Source organism: Lemur catta, chromosome 10 (genome assembly GCF_020740605.2).
Source record: "Lemur catta isolate mLemCat1 chromosome 10, mLemCat1.pri, whole genome shotgun sequence".
Classification (NCBI taxonomy): domain Eukaryota; kingdom Metazoa; phylum Chordata; class Mammalia; order Primates; family Lemuridae; genus Lemur; species Lemur catta.
In genome coordinates, this window is record NC_059137.1 from 33,677,786 (window position 1) to 33,695,185 (window position 17,400).

At 40.7% G+C, this 17,400-nt stretch overlaps 1 protein-coding gene across 2 annotated transcripts; it reads left to right on the top strand.

Moving 5' to 3' along the window:
• Positions 1-1,787: 1,787 nt before the first annotated feature.
• TRMO (tRNA methyltransferase O) lies at positions 1,788-15,245 on the top strand. 2 transcript variants are annotated; one of them, XM_045562493.1, is made up of 5 exons: positions 1,788-1,935; positions 3,937-4,111; positions 7,557-7,714; positions 10,541-11,203; positions 14,758-15,245. In XM_045562493.1, exons 1-5 carry the CDS (start codon positions 1,860-1,862, stop codon positions 15,018-15,020), a joined length of 1,335 nt encoding a protein of 444 aa, XP_045418449.1. In that variant the 5' UTR covers positions 1,788-1,859; the 3' UTR covers positions 15,021-15,245. The 2 variants fall into 2 exon arrangements, with proteins under 2 accessions (XP_045418449.1, XP_045418450.1); XM_045562494.1 differs by having other exon boundaries at positions 1,843-2,156.
• Positions 15,246-17,400: the final 2,155 nt, after the last annotated feature.

The window sequence follows — 17,400 nt, forward strand, 5'->3', positions numbered from 1 at the left end:
CTTTGAACCTTGAGATCATAGAATTAGTTTTGGAAGAATCCATCCAACCCTACTCTGTGCCGCCCTCCTTTCACAGTAGGTACAGTGGTTGTACTAGAAACTAGAAATAATCAGTACAACTTATTTCTAGTTTATAATCAGCATAATAATATAACTCTAAACAGGATGACAAAAATTTGAAATCATAGAATATAATAAAAGTGCTGCAGTTCCAGTTTTCAGTAAAGAGAAATTTTACCATTAAAAGAGTTAGCAATATACTTCACTAGTGTCTTCAAGTCATCTTTGCATTTCAGTACTTGTCACGCTCAGTAATTATGTATTTTTTGTGTGATTATCAAACATCTATCAGCCCTCCAGGCCAGCAACTATCTCTTTCAACACCAGTCTTTCCCCAAATTAAAGCAAGACTATCACTTTCAGCAATACCACCATCTAGTGGCAAGTGCAATTATTTCGGTCCAGTTTTACAACATACATATATTGTATATATATATATACACATACATATGTGTGCATATATATATATATACATATATAGTTCAATGGCTCTCAAACTCGTTTCCCAGTGGGTCATAACCGTTCCTCCTAAAACCAGAATAATGGCAGACTTTTCCAAATTGTTACGTAGAAAAGACGTGCCAGAAGACACTATGTGAATTTGATCAATTTTAATTTTTTTAAAACCGCAATCTTTTTAAACCTTTAGGTCTTGCTGCTGGTTATCTTCTGCTAGCAATCGATGACAAATGACAGAAACAGCTTTTCATGGTTGTTAGGTTTCTTAATCTGTGGACTTGTATGCTTTTAATATTTTATATTGCAGGTAATAAAATTTTTTTCTGAACCAACAGGATAAAAAGCGCAGAAACGGAATTATGTATACAGACAAAGCTGATATAGGTGAGAGATGTCATTACAAGTGGGTAAAGGGTAGGTTATTAGTGCAGGGACAACTGGTCATTGCATGGGATGAAAATAATTCCTGTTGGCCCTCAACTTTTCAGAGCCGCCCATAAACGACAATAATCCCTTCAACGTACGTGGCAGATTGACGCTCATAATTTCATTCATTTTAGTGCCAGTGCAGTATTGAGCATAAGAAATAGTCTTTACTGAAGCCTAGCGCAGTGTGGCCTGCGTTATAACATCCATCATATTTGAAATAAGGTTTACTTGGAGTTTCTAACAAAACATTGTTATTATGGAGAAATCGCAGCATACAGAGTATAATCACCTCTGCATTCTCACCACCCAAGAAGAATTTTTTCTTTTTCTTTCTTTCTGTCTTTCTTTTTTTTTTGAGACAGGGTCTTGCTCACTTGCCGGGGCTGGAGTGCAGTGGCATCATCATAGCTCACTGCAACCTCAAACTCCTGGGCTCAAGCGATCCTCACAAAGCCTAGGATTACAGGCATGAGCCACTGCGTCCCGCCAAAGGAGAATTCTTAACATTTCTTAACGTCAGTTCCTTCCGCTCTTTGTTAATTACATATACTCATCCTTTTAAAAAAAAAATTATGGTCATTTGTTAGACATGTATGTTGCTTATTATTAACGTTTCGAGAGGGACATCTTTGCGCGTAATTATTCGTTGACAGATGGCCCCTCGGAAAGCGCGGGAACTCGGAGCTGCAGCCTTCCCTGAGAGGGCGGGCCACCGCTGGGGCTCAGCCCGAGACAACTACCATCTGGACCCCGGACGCGAACAGAGCCCAGACAGCGGTTCGACACCAGACCTGCGACCTCCGGGCCGCCTGCGGTTCCCCGCTGGCGCGGCTACTGCGCAGGCGCCAGGCACAGAGAGCGGAAGCGGAAGTCTTGACGGATCGGGTAGATTCCCTCAGCGACCAGGAGCCATGCGCGGCTTGGAGGAGCCGGGGCCTCGGCCCATAGCGACCCCGTGCGGCTGTGTGAAGCCGGCTCTGGAGACAGGTAACTTCTAAGAGACTGGCGGTGCCGCACTCAGGAGAGAACTAAGCCCAGGCAGCCGACTTAATTGCCGAGAATGGTGTGAAATGCGATATTTTGAACTGACGTGCGTCATCTTCCTACCTACGGCGAAGGCACGGGTCACGTGCTCTGGTGAGCACGTGATGCGTGTGAGGCGAGCGGGATGACGTCACCTCCCATGCTCAGTTCTTGGTACTTGGCAGGTACTGTCTGCCTAGTCTTGGCACGGTAGCTAGGACAGCCACGTGCTGCGAAGGGGGTTCTCCCAGCTATAGAGATGCGATGTGTACGGCTATTGTTATACCGTTTAAAAATTAGTAAATGGCACTAGAGAGATGTATCCTGCGCTGTAGGAAATGAAAAGGGAGAAGGAGGAAAGTTTGGAGGAGGAATTAGTTTTAAACTGGGTCTGGAATAGACATGAGTTTGTTTTTATTCACTTACACCTCTTTATAGAGAGCAGAATATATTAGTTTTAAAACTACTAGAAGCAAATGGAGGAAATTCAAATAGCCTGTCATCACCCAGAGAAAACCGCTGTCAATATTTTGGTGTCTACCTTCCACACTTGTTTCATTTCATGCACACTAGGAAAATGAGGTCCTAAGCAACCCCATTTTTTTATACTTTTTTTAAATTGAAATTTTACGAAAATCTTTCCATGGCAGTTTAATTTTAATTTTAAGAGGTTGCATGCTATTTTGTTTTAGAGATGTGCTCTAATTTATTTAGACTTACAGCTCCCTATTGTTGGGCATTTAGGTTATTGCCAGTTTTCATTGTTTTAAATGAAAGTTCTTGAAACTGAAATCTCTGTGTACTGTTCTAAATGTTGAATTTTGTTAAATTTCCTAGAAGTTCCGTTACCTGGTCAAAGATTGTGCTCATGTAAAAAATTTGTTGTGCACTGCCAGCTTACAGGTCTGATATTTTGACAGGCCAGAAAGAGCAGAAGCCAGGGTTCAGAGGTCTACAAAGCATGGGGTTGGTGATCTGTAAGTCTCAAGTGTTGGATGGAACAGGAAGGTGGGAATCTTTGATTGGATTCAGATTGTGGAGAACCCTGAGCCAGACAAAGAAATAGTCTGTTAACAGTGGGGAACATGAACAGTTTAAAGTTAGAGAGTGGCCTAATACAAGAAACTCTATGAGTGAGGAGGTTTGGTCTACTGTGTTTTGATGAGGGAGGGACTTGCATTAGAGAGGGGAAGTATAACAAGGGTAATTTAATAGTCCAGGCAGAGATGAAAAAGACCTGAACTTTCTTTCACAGTAAGACCTGTAGATAAGCCTTATACAAAAAAAGTCTGCATTAATAACTTACTGGTTTTTCACTTATTACACAGATAATACAGTTGTAATGTTGTTAAAATGAGAAAAAAGCTTGAACAAGGGCTTTTAAAAACCACTCCTTGCTGGTTATCTTGTCTTGTAGTGTTCTAATTGTGCTGGTCAATCTAGGAGGATTATTTTGTTGAAACTTACTTTATTCTTTAGTATTTTAAATACATTCACTTTAAAAATAAAATAAAAATATAAAAGATGAGCAAAAGTGTAGTAATAAAAATAAAAGTGTTCTGTAAAATTTGGATTCAGTCAAAAGGCTGTACTTAATGACTGAAGGCCGCAGGTTCCCCACCCCTATTCTGGTCTATCTAAAGGGATGTTACTATGTGCATGTAATGATGGGAATATTTATATGTATTCATGAATACTATAAAAAATCTTTTTTGTTTTGTTTTTTAAAGACAAGGTTTTGCTCTGTTGCCCACTGTAACCGCGAATTCCTGAGCTGAAGCCATCCTCCTAAGTAGGTGGGACTACAGGCACACACTACCATGCCTGGCTAAAAGATCATTTTTTTATAGTTGTATAACACCTAGCAGATTTTAAAATCATGGAATCAGTACATTAGAGAAAACATGTTTTCTTATAACTTGGTTTGACCTACTGACTAATGATTTACCTAATTTTCTTCTGTAGGGAATCTTTTAACTGAGCCAATAGGCTACTTGGAATCCTGTTTCTCAGCCAAGAATGGTACTCCACGGCAGCCATCCATTTGTAGCCATTCCCGGGCTTGTTTGAGGATTAGAAAAAGTATCTTTAATAATCCTGAACATTCCTTGATGGGCCTAGAACAGTTCTCGCATGTTTGGTAAGTTGTTTTATAGTTAGAAGTAATAGTTTGGGCCAGAACTTGCCCCTAAGTAACGTACTTCAGGTGGAGACAACCTTAAAGTCTGCCATCCAGACCACCCTCATCTGTTGCACAGAATTCATGTATTGCATTCAGGCACATGATTGCCTGCATCATTTAGACATCCTCAGGGAAGCTTGGGATGCACTGAGGGAGCATGTTCCATTTGTGGTTGGTTCTATTTGTGAGGATGCCTTCTGTTGAGCTGAAACTATAGACTTTTTTGAGACAAATCTTGCTCTGTTGGCTGGGCTAGAGTGCCATGGCATCAGCCTAGCTCACAGCAGCCACAAACTCCTAGACTCAAGTGACCCTCCTGCCTCAGCCTCCCGAGTAGCTGGGACTACAGGTGTGCACCACCACACTCAGCTAATTTTTTTATACTTGGTAGAGATGGGGTCTCACTCTTGCTCAGGCTGGTCTCGAACTCCTGACCTCAAGTGATCCTCTTGCTTCAACTTTCCAGAGTGCTAGGATTACAGGTGTGAGCAACTGTGCCTGGCCTATAGACTTTGTTAATTCTGCCCCTGGGTCATTATTCTGTCCTATAGACCAGGGCTCAATAAACTACAGCCCATTGATCAAATATGGTCCACTGCCTGTTTTTGTAAATTAATTTTATGGGAACATAGTCATGCCCATTTGTTATATATTGCCTGTGGCTGCTTTTGTGCTACAGTGGCAGAGTTGCATAGTTCTAATAGTGACTGGTTAGTTGGCCTTCATATCCTAAAATATTTGCCGTCTGACCCTTTACAGAAAAAGTTTGTAGAACTAAGACCTATGTAGAATTAAGTCAACTCCTCCTAAAGGACAAAAGACCTTAGAAATCTGGATACTTTAAATAAGGTATTACCTATATCAGGGCCCATGTTATACTGCTGTTACTTGCTGTCATTTGGAATTCTGTCTCTGTTCATTCTTCCTCACTCCAACATCAGCAGTCTGAATTGGTCTAATTTTACTGATGGAGACCTAAAATTAAGTGTTTGTTCTGAAATAGTTTATTTTTCATGTTAATTTGGGGACATGGGTAGATTAGAAAGAACGTAGGTGTTCTGACCTTGTTTGCATGATCTTGGTTGAGTTATTTAAGTTAAAACATTGTTGATATTAGAAATAGATTCAGCCTTTTGGCCAAAACTGCCAACTTCCAGTAATTTTCCAAAATGACAAACACAAAGGGAAAGAGGAGAGGCACTGACCTATATTCTCTAGGCCTTTTAGAAAACATGAAGTTGTTCCTTTGGCTACATACATGGGAATCTATAAGAAAGGTGATATTGTAGACATCAAGAGAATGGGTACTGTTCAAAAAGGCATGCCCCTCGACTGTTACCATGGCAAAATTGGAAGAGTCTACAGTGTTACCCAGGCATTGTTGTAAACAAACGAGATAAGGGCACGATTCTTTCTAAGAGGATTTATGTATGTATTGAGCATATTAAGCACTCTAAGAGCTGAGATAGCTTCCTGAAACGTGTGAAGGAAAATGATCAGAAAAGAGGGAAGCCAAAGAGAAAGGTACCTGGGTTCAGCTGAAGCGCCAGCCTGCTTCACCCAGAGAAGCACACTTTGTGAGAACCAGTGGAAAGCAGCCTGAGCTGCTGGAACCTAGTCCCTATGAATTCATAGCATAATAGGTGAAAAAAAATAAAAGATCACTGGACTGTAAAAATGTTTCTCTTCATTGAGTAGACGTGTGGTGTCCCCTTCCCCAAAGAAATATTTAAAGCAAATTTTAATTGTGTCCTAAAAATGAATAAATTAAAAAAATAGATTTCAAAAGTTTGTAAAGAGATTTTTCCTTACCCTTTCTGTTTTATCTTCTCTCACACCCAACACTCTTCAGAGATTTTCACTGTTAATAGCTTGATGTAGATCCTGCCAGACTTTTTCATGTTTCCTTTTTTTAATACACATAGAAACAAATATAGACATACAGAGTGAGCATTTGTTTTAAAAAATAGAATATGTTTTCTTCACTTAATAGTATATATCATGGAGAGGCTTCATGATAGTATAGTACATGTAGATTTACCTTTTTTGCTTTAGTAACTATTATCACAAAATATAGATGTATCATACACGCTTTTATTACAAATCAAGAGCTATTTTGTTATTACAATAAAACTGTAGCAAACCCCCTCAGACACATATTCTTGGCCACTTGTACATTTTTGTGGATAGGATATCAGAAGTGGATGCATTGGGCCAGAGGGTATGCATATTTGTAATTTTGGAGTGCTATTGCCAAATGACCCTCTAAAATTAGCCAACTTATCCTTCAGTTGTGTGTGCAAATGATCTTTTTCCTATACCCTCTCCAACGTGATATGGTGTCAATTTTTTACACTTTTCTCTGATGGAGAAAAAGTATGTTTTCAGTTTAATTTCTTAATTATTACCAAGGCACTGCATCTTTTCATATGGTAGTTAGCTATTTGTAATTTTTTTGGTGAATCACCTATTCATATTCTTCGCTTAGTGTTCTATATTGAGTTGTCCTTTACTTAGTGATTTGTAGGGGCAGTTTATATACCAGATATTAACCAATTGTCAATATATGTAGCAAACATTTTCTCTTAGGCTGACATTTTATAGTATTAAATATCAAATCTGTTCATTGTTTTCTTCATGGCTTCTTGCTTTTGTATCTTGTTTAGGAAAGCCTGCTGAAATTGTTTAATGTTTCTGAGCTTCAATTTCTTCATCCCTAAAATGGGGAGTAAATTATACTTCTTAGGATTATTAAGAAGATTACATGAAATGAGTGTAAAAGTGTCTGGCATACAGGCCGGTGAACAGCAAACACTTTGTAAATGTTGTTTATTCATGCACTTGACAAACATCTATTAAGTTTCTCCTGTGTGCCAGTCATTGTGTTAGGTGCAAAGGTTGTAAATATGAGACTGTCTTCCTTGAAAGAAGGGGAATGGTGTTATTTTCTTCCCAACTAATTACAGTTTAATACTATTAGAGGTCAACCATAGTGACTCACACCCGTAATCCCAGCACTTTGGGAGACTGAGGCAGGAGTATTGCTTGAGGTCAGGAGTTTGAGACCAGCCTGGGCAATGTAGTGAGACCCCATCTCTAAAAAAAATTAAAAAATTAGCCGGATACAGTGGCTTGTGCCTGTAGTCCTAGCTACTTGGGAGGCTGAGGTGGGAGGCTCTCTTGAGCCCAGGAGTTCAGTTGCAGTGAGCTGTGATTATGCCACTACACTCCAGCCTGGGTGACAGAGCAAGACCTTGTCTCTAAAAAATGAACAAACAAAAAAATCCTTAAAAGCATTCTTTCTGTTACTTTTTTTTGGAGATTACATTTTTTCCCCCTCAAATCATTAGATAAAATAACTTCTGCTCTTTTCTTACTCAGTGGTTTTGTTTGTTTTCAATAGGATTTTGTTTGTTTTTCACAAAAATGGTCATTTGAGTTGTAAAGCAAAAGTGCAACCTCCTAGGCTGAATGGTGCAAAGACTGGAGTTTTTTCTACAAGGAGCCCTCATCGTCCCAATGCAATAGGACTGACCCTGGCCAAGCTGGAAAAGGTGGAAGGTAACCCATTTCATTTCTGCTTTTACCTTTTTCTTATTACCCTAAAAAAAATCTTATAAACATACCATTCACCACTGGCTGCTATTCAGATGGGTACCAATAGTGTTAACTCCTGAGAACCACTAGACATTGAAGAAAACATAGTAATTAAAAGAAAGTTAGCACTCAGAACCCTTTGAAGTAAGTTCTCATAGGATTCTCAGAGTTTGTTTATATCATTGCATATATCAAAACCTATTATTGTTTTAAAATAACTCATAGATTTCATAATCACTAAATTAGTAACCAAATTTTCTCTGACTTGGAATGCAATAAATACAAAATGATTAAAAATAATTGGATACTTTCAAATTTAACACACAGTATCTAGTTGTACATGCACATGTGGTAGGCACATAGGGTGGTGGTATAACATTCCTTTCTTGTAGGCTTGAGGAAATGGGCATACATCGTGGCTGCAGTGTAGCAGCTTTGTGGCAGGAGTCAGGGATGGATAACACTACAGGATCGAACACTGGTCAGATTGTAGAAGTATCTATATAGAATACCAGATTAGTTTTAACTATGTGTTCGTCTATAACCTACTTAGATATTTTTGGAAAGCATTCCATTCTTGAATCACTCTGACCCAATAAGTACACTTGTTTGAAAGGCAAAAGGTGAAATGGCAGGTAGTCTGGGGGTCACAGGCCATTCCAGGCTTTGGCTTACTGTTTGTAAAGTAGACCAAGAAGAAGGACCTGTCCAATCTGTGATTCCACAGGATATTTTTTTGAGATCTCATGAGATAAAAGCTCTAGGAGTACTTTTCAGGCCATTGGGCACTAAAGAGTTGAGAGTAGTTATTTTGCTTGTTTGTTCCCAGAACTTGATCTCCCCCCGTTGGATTATACTCAACAGGGCCTTAGGTCGTTTTTTCAGAAAAACTCAATAGCTGATGCACGTTGAGTTTTATCAGTTTTTAATGGCTAATCAACTTGAGTAACTGTACTAGAACATTTTCTGATCATTCACGCAACCCACACATATTTTCTAGCACTGCATGTGTGCCAGGCATTGTTCTAGGCATTGGAGATATAGTAGTAAAACATCAGATAAAAATCCCTGTCCTAAAGAACTTTATGTTCTTGGCGGGGAGATCAAGTCAAAAAGTTCAAAAGACAGCCACACGGTACTGTAGATATTACTACATAAGCTTTATGACAACCACTAGTGTTTGTGTAATGCTTTACAGTTAGCAAAGCGTATTTGTGTACATTATTGCACGATGGCTCTTGGGTTTGATAGGGTGGCAGTCCCCTTTTCATGGATGAGGAAACTGAGGCTCTTTAATATTAGATAAATTTCCTAATAGCATACAGCCAGGTGGTTGTCTGACTCTAAAGCCCATAACTCTTACCTATGCTTCAGTGTCTTCCTGTCTCCTGCAGACATTGTGAGGCATAATCATTTATAAAGTTTAGAATCATCTTTCCAAAGTTCCAGTCTCATTTACAGTAAGTGTGTTTTAGAAATCAGCGTCCTGTGTTAAGCATGTGTTTCTTAAATGGAGACAGAATCAAATGTGACCACATGCAGTTTTTCTGGTTCTTGTTTGGCCAGTTTCCCAAGGGTCTGGTTAGTAGATACTGTACCAGAAGCAGGAACTGGACAGCGGCTGTCCAAGTGGGACAATAGGAGACCTGTCCTTAGTATTTGGTAATGGTGACTTATATGCTGCTTAATTGTTTTGAGTCTTGATGGATGTATTAGTTTTGTATTGGTATGTAACAAATTACCACAAACTCATCAGTTTAAACAACACACACTTATATTGTGTTTCAAACATTATTATGTTTCTGTGGGTCAGGAGGATGGGCACAGCCTCATTGGATCCTCTGCTTAGGGTCTCACCAGACTGCAGTTAAGTTGGCAGCTGGGATGAGTTCTTATCTGGAGGCTTGACTAGGGAAGAATCTGCTTTCAAACTCGAATAAGGTTGTTGGCCAAATTCACTTCCATGTTGCTGTAGGACTGAGGGCCCAGCTTCTTGCTGGTTGTTGGCTGGAGGCTGCCCTCAGCTCCTAAAGGCAGCTTGCAGTTTTTGCCCTGTGGGCTTTCCCTGCATGCCTGCTTACTGCGTCTAGCCTGCAAGGAGAGCCTCTTGAGTGAGTCCACCAGCAAACAGGAGTCATATAGAAACAACCACTGGAGGGATATCACACCTCTTTTGCTATATCTATTGGTTAGAAGCAAGCATGCACAAGAGGAGGGATTATACAAGGGCATGAACACCAGGAGGTGGGAGTCTGGAGGGCCACCTTAGAATCTGTTTGCCACAGTGGAAGCCCTCATTGGTCCCGCAGAGAGAGACTGAGGATTATTATGTGCCTGGAACAGAGGTAGAAGCACCAGTGAAGCAAAGATGAGTCAGCCCCACCCTGCTCAAGGGGCCTGCCCACTGTCTAGGGATAGGGGCTCCGAGCAGGTTCCTGCCCGACTATGGGGAAAGGGCTGTAGCAAAGGTATGTGCACAGGCTCCTCTGTGGGGACCGTAGGAAAGAATGCTCATGTCTGGAAGAACCAAAAAGGCTTTACAGAAGATGTGTTCTGTGAGGGCCTCAAAGATCAAATAGGTAGGAGTTTGACAGGTAAAGAAGAGCGTGGGTTTCCAGGTAGAAAGAAAAGCATATGTCAGTACCAGGTGTGTGTGATAAAATTGTAAGCTCAGTGAGGCATAAACAGATGGTGTTGGAGAGAGGATTTCTGGCTATAATTGTATTCTGTTATTTACACTATTCTTCATTGTTCGTATTTTTAAGAGGGTCTTTTTTTTACACATCATAGGTGGAGCTATATACCTTTCTGGAATTGACATGATACATGGCACACCCGTACTAGACATAAAGCCCTACATAGCTGATTATGACTCACCACAAAATTTGATGGAACCTTTAGAGGATGTTAATTTGCAGAATAACCAACATAAACCAAAAACTGTGTCCCGGTCTAATGGCAAAACTGATAGTTGTGATCAACGACAGCTCTCGGGACTCAAGGAGCCACAACCCCACCATAGCTCTAAGGAGAAACCTAAATGTCCTGAAGACAGAACTTCGCAAGACAACTACATGAAACACAACGACACAGCAAAAATCCAGCAGCCCTTGCCCAAGCACAGGGAGGTAGCCGTGGATTTTGGTTTGGAATCAAAAAGTGATCAAAGTCTAAGTGTGGCAGAAGAGCAGACTAGCCCAAATTGCCTGGAGAAGAGCTCTTCAGAGGAAGGCACCGATGAGAGGCTACAGAGAGTAGAAGGAGCAGCGGTCCCCCAAGGAGGCAGTGCAGGGACCCAGCCCGTGCCTCACTGTCCTGCCAGGACACCTGACGGAGCCCCCCGTAGTGTGGTTCCTGCCTGGGTGAGAAAGGCCCCTGTGGCCACATTAGAAGTGCGGTTTACTCCTCACGCTGAGATGGACCTTGGGCAGCTCAGTTCAGGAGGTGAAACAGGTACCTTTGGTTTCTTAGTTCTGAATGAGGGATGAACTTTTAATGAGATTTAGCCAAGCTTGGTATTTCTGAGGGCAGTCATTGATATAGGGAGTATTTGACAGTATGACTGTTTTTAAGAAACATGGGAGTATAGATTACTATTTGGGTATCACCATCATAGGATAACTTTGATTTGACAGCTACAGATGCTCAGTAAAGCGTTTGCAGAGAATGGTGCTGCCTCGTGGGGCAGCCCGTGATTTACAGCCCCTTGTTTGCCTGTTAAAATAGTTCTTGGAGTTTCCAGACTTCATTCAGAAGCTAAATTTTGCTTGTTCTATACTTTCGTACATTAAGTTTTCTCATCTGCTATACTATCTGACTAGAGCAGTGTTGCATTTTATTCTGACAGTCACATAGCTAATAGCTCAGTTTCTGGCACAGGGCACTCTAGGGGCTCAGAATAAGAGGGGAATAACCTCTGAGCACAGAACTGTCCCCACAGAGTCCCAGCACTAGAGACATGCACTTGACTGCAGAAGAGAGGCCACAGGGCTCTTACTGGCAGCCTGTTTACTTTAACACGTGGTTCTTAACAAACACTATCTGGTTTCCCCAGCCTATAGCAGATCTGAGCTATAGGATCGAATCTAGAATGAAGGGAGGAGTTGTTAAGAAGTGGATATAGTGACGCCAGTAAGAAGTAGCCAGTTACTGAGGAGATGTCAGGTTTCCGAAGGGTAAAAAGCTATTCTTTGTGTTACAACTCAGTAAAGAGCCAACATAGCCATATAAAGAGGGAGATTCATTCATTTACTCTATAATTGTTCACTGAGCTGCTGCTGGGTGCCAGACACTGGTCTAGGCCCTTGACATACATCAGTGAACAAAACAGATCAAACCAATCCCTGCCCTCATGGAGCTTGCATTCTAATGGGGAGGAGAGAGACAAACTAAAAGCATAATAAGTAAGCAAGTAATTGTACTAAACATATAAAAACATGTGTTAAGAAAAAGTGATAAGGGTTATAGAAGAATTTGAAAGAGAATAGAGCAGGGGTTGGGGTATTACACTTTTAAATAGGTGGCCAGAGTAGGCCTCACTGAGAAGACACATACAAGCAAAGGCCAAAGAGGTGAAGGAGTAAGTGTCCAGGGAAAGGACATGCCAGCCTGAGGGACAGCCATTGCACAGCCCCAAGGCAGAGAGTGCATGGCATGTTTGAGGTCACATGGCCAGAGCGGACTGAGGAAGGGCAGAGTGGAAGGAGCTGAGGTCAAAGAGGCTACAGGGAGGGGATAAAGTCACACAGGGTTTTATAGGCCACTGTAAGGACTTGAGTTTTGATCTTGGGAGCAGTGGAAGGCAGAGGAATTTGATGTCAATATCCCCAGAGAGATATTGGGGATATTGCAGTCAGATCACTGCCTGGAGTGGGCTATGGATGATTTTATGGGATGTCACACCTCAATGGCATGCAAAGGCAGGCTAGAATTACTTACTCAGACAATGACGCCTTTCATTCTACATCCAGAAAACAAAGGTTTAAACAACTGTAGACATTAGATTTTCACCTGCTTTAAAAGGAGGGACAGAATGAAGAGGATAGGAGGGGGTTTGGCTTTGAGAATGGAACCTGAAGGAAGTCCTCCTGATGGGGAAAAGATATAAAAGTTGGGGCTGGTGGCAAATGCCACAGTTTACTCTGGAGATTTCCTCATTTCTTCCTGTCAGGGCCACAGCCAGCCCACACTCTTGCCTTTTGCAATAAGGCCAAGGCACATCTTCTTTGGCATGGAGGCAGCCACCTGCCAGGGCTCAAGCACTGGTTTCAGCCACGACATGCCAACCTTGGTGACCTTCACCTCTGCATGTGACAGCACCATGGATGTGAACAGTGCCGTCATTCGAGGCTTGTGCTGCTTGTTCTTTCCCGCGGCTTTATTTTTAAACAAAGCTTTTGATTTTAAAATTGATCTCTTTATTTAAAATTTTTTGTTTATAGAGATCAGTAATCACTGTATACCATTAATGGGAGGAGGAAGGTCAGGTGCAAAAGGATTTGTGGTGGAACAAAGCAGTGCTGCCTAATAGATACTTTGTGTTTACCCCTTGTCTTGTGGTTACTGTTGAATGCTACCTACTGTGGACAGTTTTGGTTTTTAAACTACAGTGCATTGTGTCTGTGGTGTTTCAAATATGTCTTACTGATTTTAGAAAATGGTTAAAAGGAGAAATTATGCAATATAACTATAAAACAGGAACTGATTGATAGCAAATGGCAGAATTCAGAGCCAGTACAGAAATGAGAAATCACTTGGGGAAGTTCTGAGTCTAAGAGGTGAAGGGTGTTGAAACGGGAGGAAATTGGTGCTGGAACAGAGGCCTGAGCAGAGTGCCATGGGCTAGTCGGGGAGAGAAGAATTCTGACTTGAGTGTGGGTGGGGAATGTGGGGAGGCTTCCTGGAGGAAATGGCGTTTGAGCTAAGCCCAGGAGGATGAGAGTAGGCAGGGAGTCAAGGTGCCTGGAGCCTCTACCAGAAACGCTGTCACTGAGGATTGTGAAAAATCCGTCTTTTCTCTGAGCCATGCAATAAAGGAATCTTCTCACCCTATCAATTATTTCTGACCAAAAGTTTTACTTCATGGCCATGTTTACCAACTGACTTGTTGGATATAGCCCAGAGTGAGTTTTGGCTCTTTATAAAAATCTAATCCACTTTAAGAAGGGTAAAGATGTACTCACTCCAGAGATATTTTGAGCAGGGATGACTTTTTAAAAACATATACCTTCCTGGAAGGGGCTGGCCTTCATTTGGATATATATTATGTTGTAGTTATTAAAAACTAGATCACAGTTACTTTTTAAAATTTAATTGTTGTACATTATTTTTAAAAATTAAAATACATTAGAAAGGACACAGACATAAGTAGTTTTGCCACTTGACAGGGCAAGCGTCTGTTTACCTGAAATATGCACTTGGGTGGAACAGAGTGGCTGGGTCCCTACTGATGACGTTGAACTTTCTCAGTGTCTCTGTTTCACTGTTGTCCTGGGACTCTTTCATGTCCTCGTTCCTTAGGGATGTGGTGTTACTTGTAACTGTGATGCTGTGACACCAGCCATCTGGTGCAGTCTCCCTTGCCTGTATAGTTAGTATTCTCCGTATGTGTGGGTTCAGTTCTCTTTCTTGTGGCTTCCTGAGAATACTGGGGCTGTCACGCATTTCCTTGTCTCTGTTCTGAGAAGAAAAAGACAAGGAATTAAAGTCTACATCGAGTATAGAAAAGTAACATTTTGGTTAACAGAAAATGAAAGCTTACCTCACCTAGTTAGGAAACTAAGGGAAAATACCATGATTTTTTTGTTCAGTAAAATAAAAATTTGGGGGTGCACAAGTTAAATCTAATGACAATAAATAACTTTTGAAGGTGACATTCTCTGTAATGACCAAATAGATTTCCAAACCCTGTTCATTTCAAGTAATGTTTAAGGAACCAACCAAATTCCATATTGAAGTTTGTTATAATGAAATTTAACCTGCATTAAGTTGCGTTCTTCTCATTGCAGATGTTGGTCAGGCGCCGTTTAAATATTTTCAGTCAGCAGAGGAGGCAAAGCGTGCCATAGAGGCTGTGCTGTCAGCCGATCCTCGGTCTGTGTACCGCCGGAAGCTCTGCCAGGACCGCCTTTTCTACTTTACTGTGGACATAGCGCATGTCACTTGCTGGTTTGGTGATGGCTTTGCAGAGGTTCTAAGGATCAAACCGGCTTCTGAGCCTGTTCAGATGACTGAGCCTGTGGAGTCCTTGAAGCCTCCATCGTGTCTTTAGACAGCCTCATTGACCTTTGTTGGCTTCTGGATTTTCTGTACAAGCTGATGATGTGCAGATAAGCAATACTTTGTGATCTCAGTGCTTTGATTGATTTGGGCTGTTCAAAATATTTATTTGAAAAACATGTATTTTAATAAACTTAACTGAGAGATATAATATATAGAGAAATTGATGCGTGCTTTTTGACCTGTTGATATTAAAGAATCCATAGATGATACTGTCTTTGATTTCTGAAAGAAGTTGATTGTTCTTGGCACACTTGATAAAATTAGGCAGAGATCATTCTAGCAGAGACTTTCAAGTTTAGGGATCTGTTTAACAATTCACATTGGTTTTCTGCCTGGAAAAGCCTGACCTCTCTATTATATTCTAAATCAAACTGAGTTACTATGTCTTAGGAAACTAACAAATCAAAAACAAGTGGTTATAGATATCTTTAGAGATTAAACCCTGTGTTTCAGAGACTTTGTGACACATTATGTAGTTAATCTGATTCTAAAATAGAGACTCTGAAATTTCTTTGGATATCTTTGTATCAGAAAAGAAAATCACCCCCCAAAATTAAAGAAAATGATTACTGGTTTTTAAATTTTATTTACTCTGTGACTATTGAGAACCTCCTATGGGTTAGGAGGTTTTGGTGATAGAATGAGAAGAACAAGATGTAGTTCTGGTTGCAAGTCATGGTTAGTGGAAGAAGTAAGATATATGCAAATTACTGTATTACAGTTTGATTGATATAGTAATTAAGTCTGTACACACAGTTCCTGTGTAATACTACACAAACAGTTGTAAGAATGTATTACCTACAGGTGATTTTAATGACATGATCTCAGATAACTGAGGGTTTGTGATCATTGTAACCAAATTCGGCACCTGTCAACATGACAGGCTTTCCTAATCACAACTGTAAATCTTAATAGCTGATTGATCATGGTGTTGAAATGAGCCTCACTGCCTGTGGATACTTGTGCAGACTCATTTGTGGCTGGTGACACTGTGCTGAACCAAACTGGTTTGTAGTTGTCTTTGATATTACTTAGAACTTTTGGGGAAGCATCTTTAATTTTATTTTTTAGAGCTGTTTATCTTAAAAGAATTATAAATTCATAGGAAGTTGCTGAAATAGTACAGAGGTCCAATGTACCTTTCACCCAACTTCTTCCAGTGGTTACATCTTACATAACTGTAGTGTAATGTTAAAGGTAGAAAGTTGACATTGGTGCAGTCTACCCTTTAGTTTGATTTCGATTTCTTTTCCCTTAAAAGTTATTTTGAAGCTGAATCTGGGCTTGAAGCACAAAATGTCAGTATTTAATATGCAACAATGACTCTGGGAGGTGATAAACCAGCCTCTAACAAGAGGACTATTAAGTTGTTTGTGGTTTTATTATACATTCTCAGGATTTTAGACCTAAAAAGGATCTTAAATATAATCCAGCTGGGTTTTCTGCCAGTTCACGAATCTCCTCGATATTCCCAGTGATTGGCGTCCAGGCCCTGCCAAAACACCTTCAGAGATTAGGTCTTTACCCTGAGCTGTGCAACTCATTCTGTATGGGTAATGCTCATTATTAAAATGTGCTTCCGGTAATTGAGATCAACTCTGTTCTCCAATAACCCTGCCCACTAGTGGTGCCACTCAGAATGAGGCCGGCCCACCCTCCCAAGTTAGCCTGTCGGACCACCCCATCCCTTGGTGTTCTCTGGGCTGAGCACCCCCCCATTTCTTCAGCTGTTTCTCATATAATGTGATCTCAAGGCTCTCCCCACTCCAGTCCTTCTTGGGTCCCCATGTGAGTGTTTGTCTCTGTGGACGTGTACTTCAAGTGTCCTCTGTTAGGAAATTTGTATCTGTAGTTCATGAACCTCCATCTTTCTGAGAGACATAGTTTGAAGCACAAATTTGAAACAAGCTGTCTGTTCCTTTTCATCTTGGAAACTTTTTTTTATTAAGAGAATTTATTCTCATCCTTTACTGTTTGCATTCTTCCATCTAAGCTCATTCCACAAACACAGAGAATTAAATATAGTTGATTTGTAGAACAAAAGAAATCAAAAGTTCTCTCAAACCTTCCATCAAGCAGTTTAAAAATTGTCATTGATTTTAAGTCCTGAATCAAGGTTCTCTTGGTATACCTCTGTGGCTATGTGTATATTCACACACACACACACACACACACACACACACACACACACACACGCACACACGCACACACACATACATGCAAATACACACTAATCCTGAAAATGAGATGGAAATAAACTGTAAGAAAATAACCCCAAAGTGCTGTAATTATGACTATCAAAAATAGTGTTGCAGCTGGGGAGTAGTTTTGTGTTCCATCTGCATCAGGATCGCATTTGGGAGATCCTT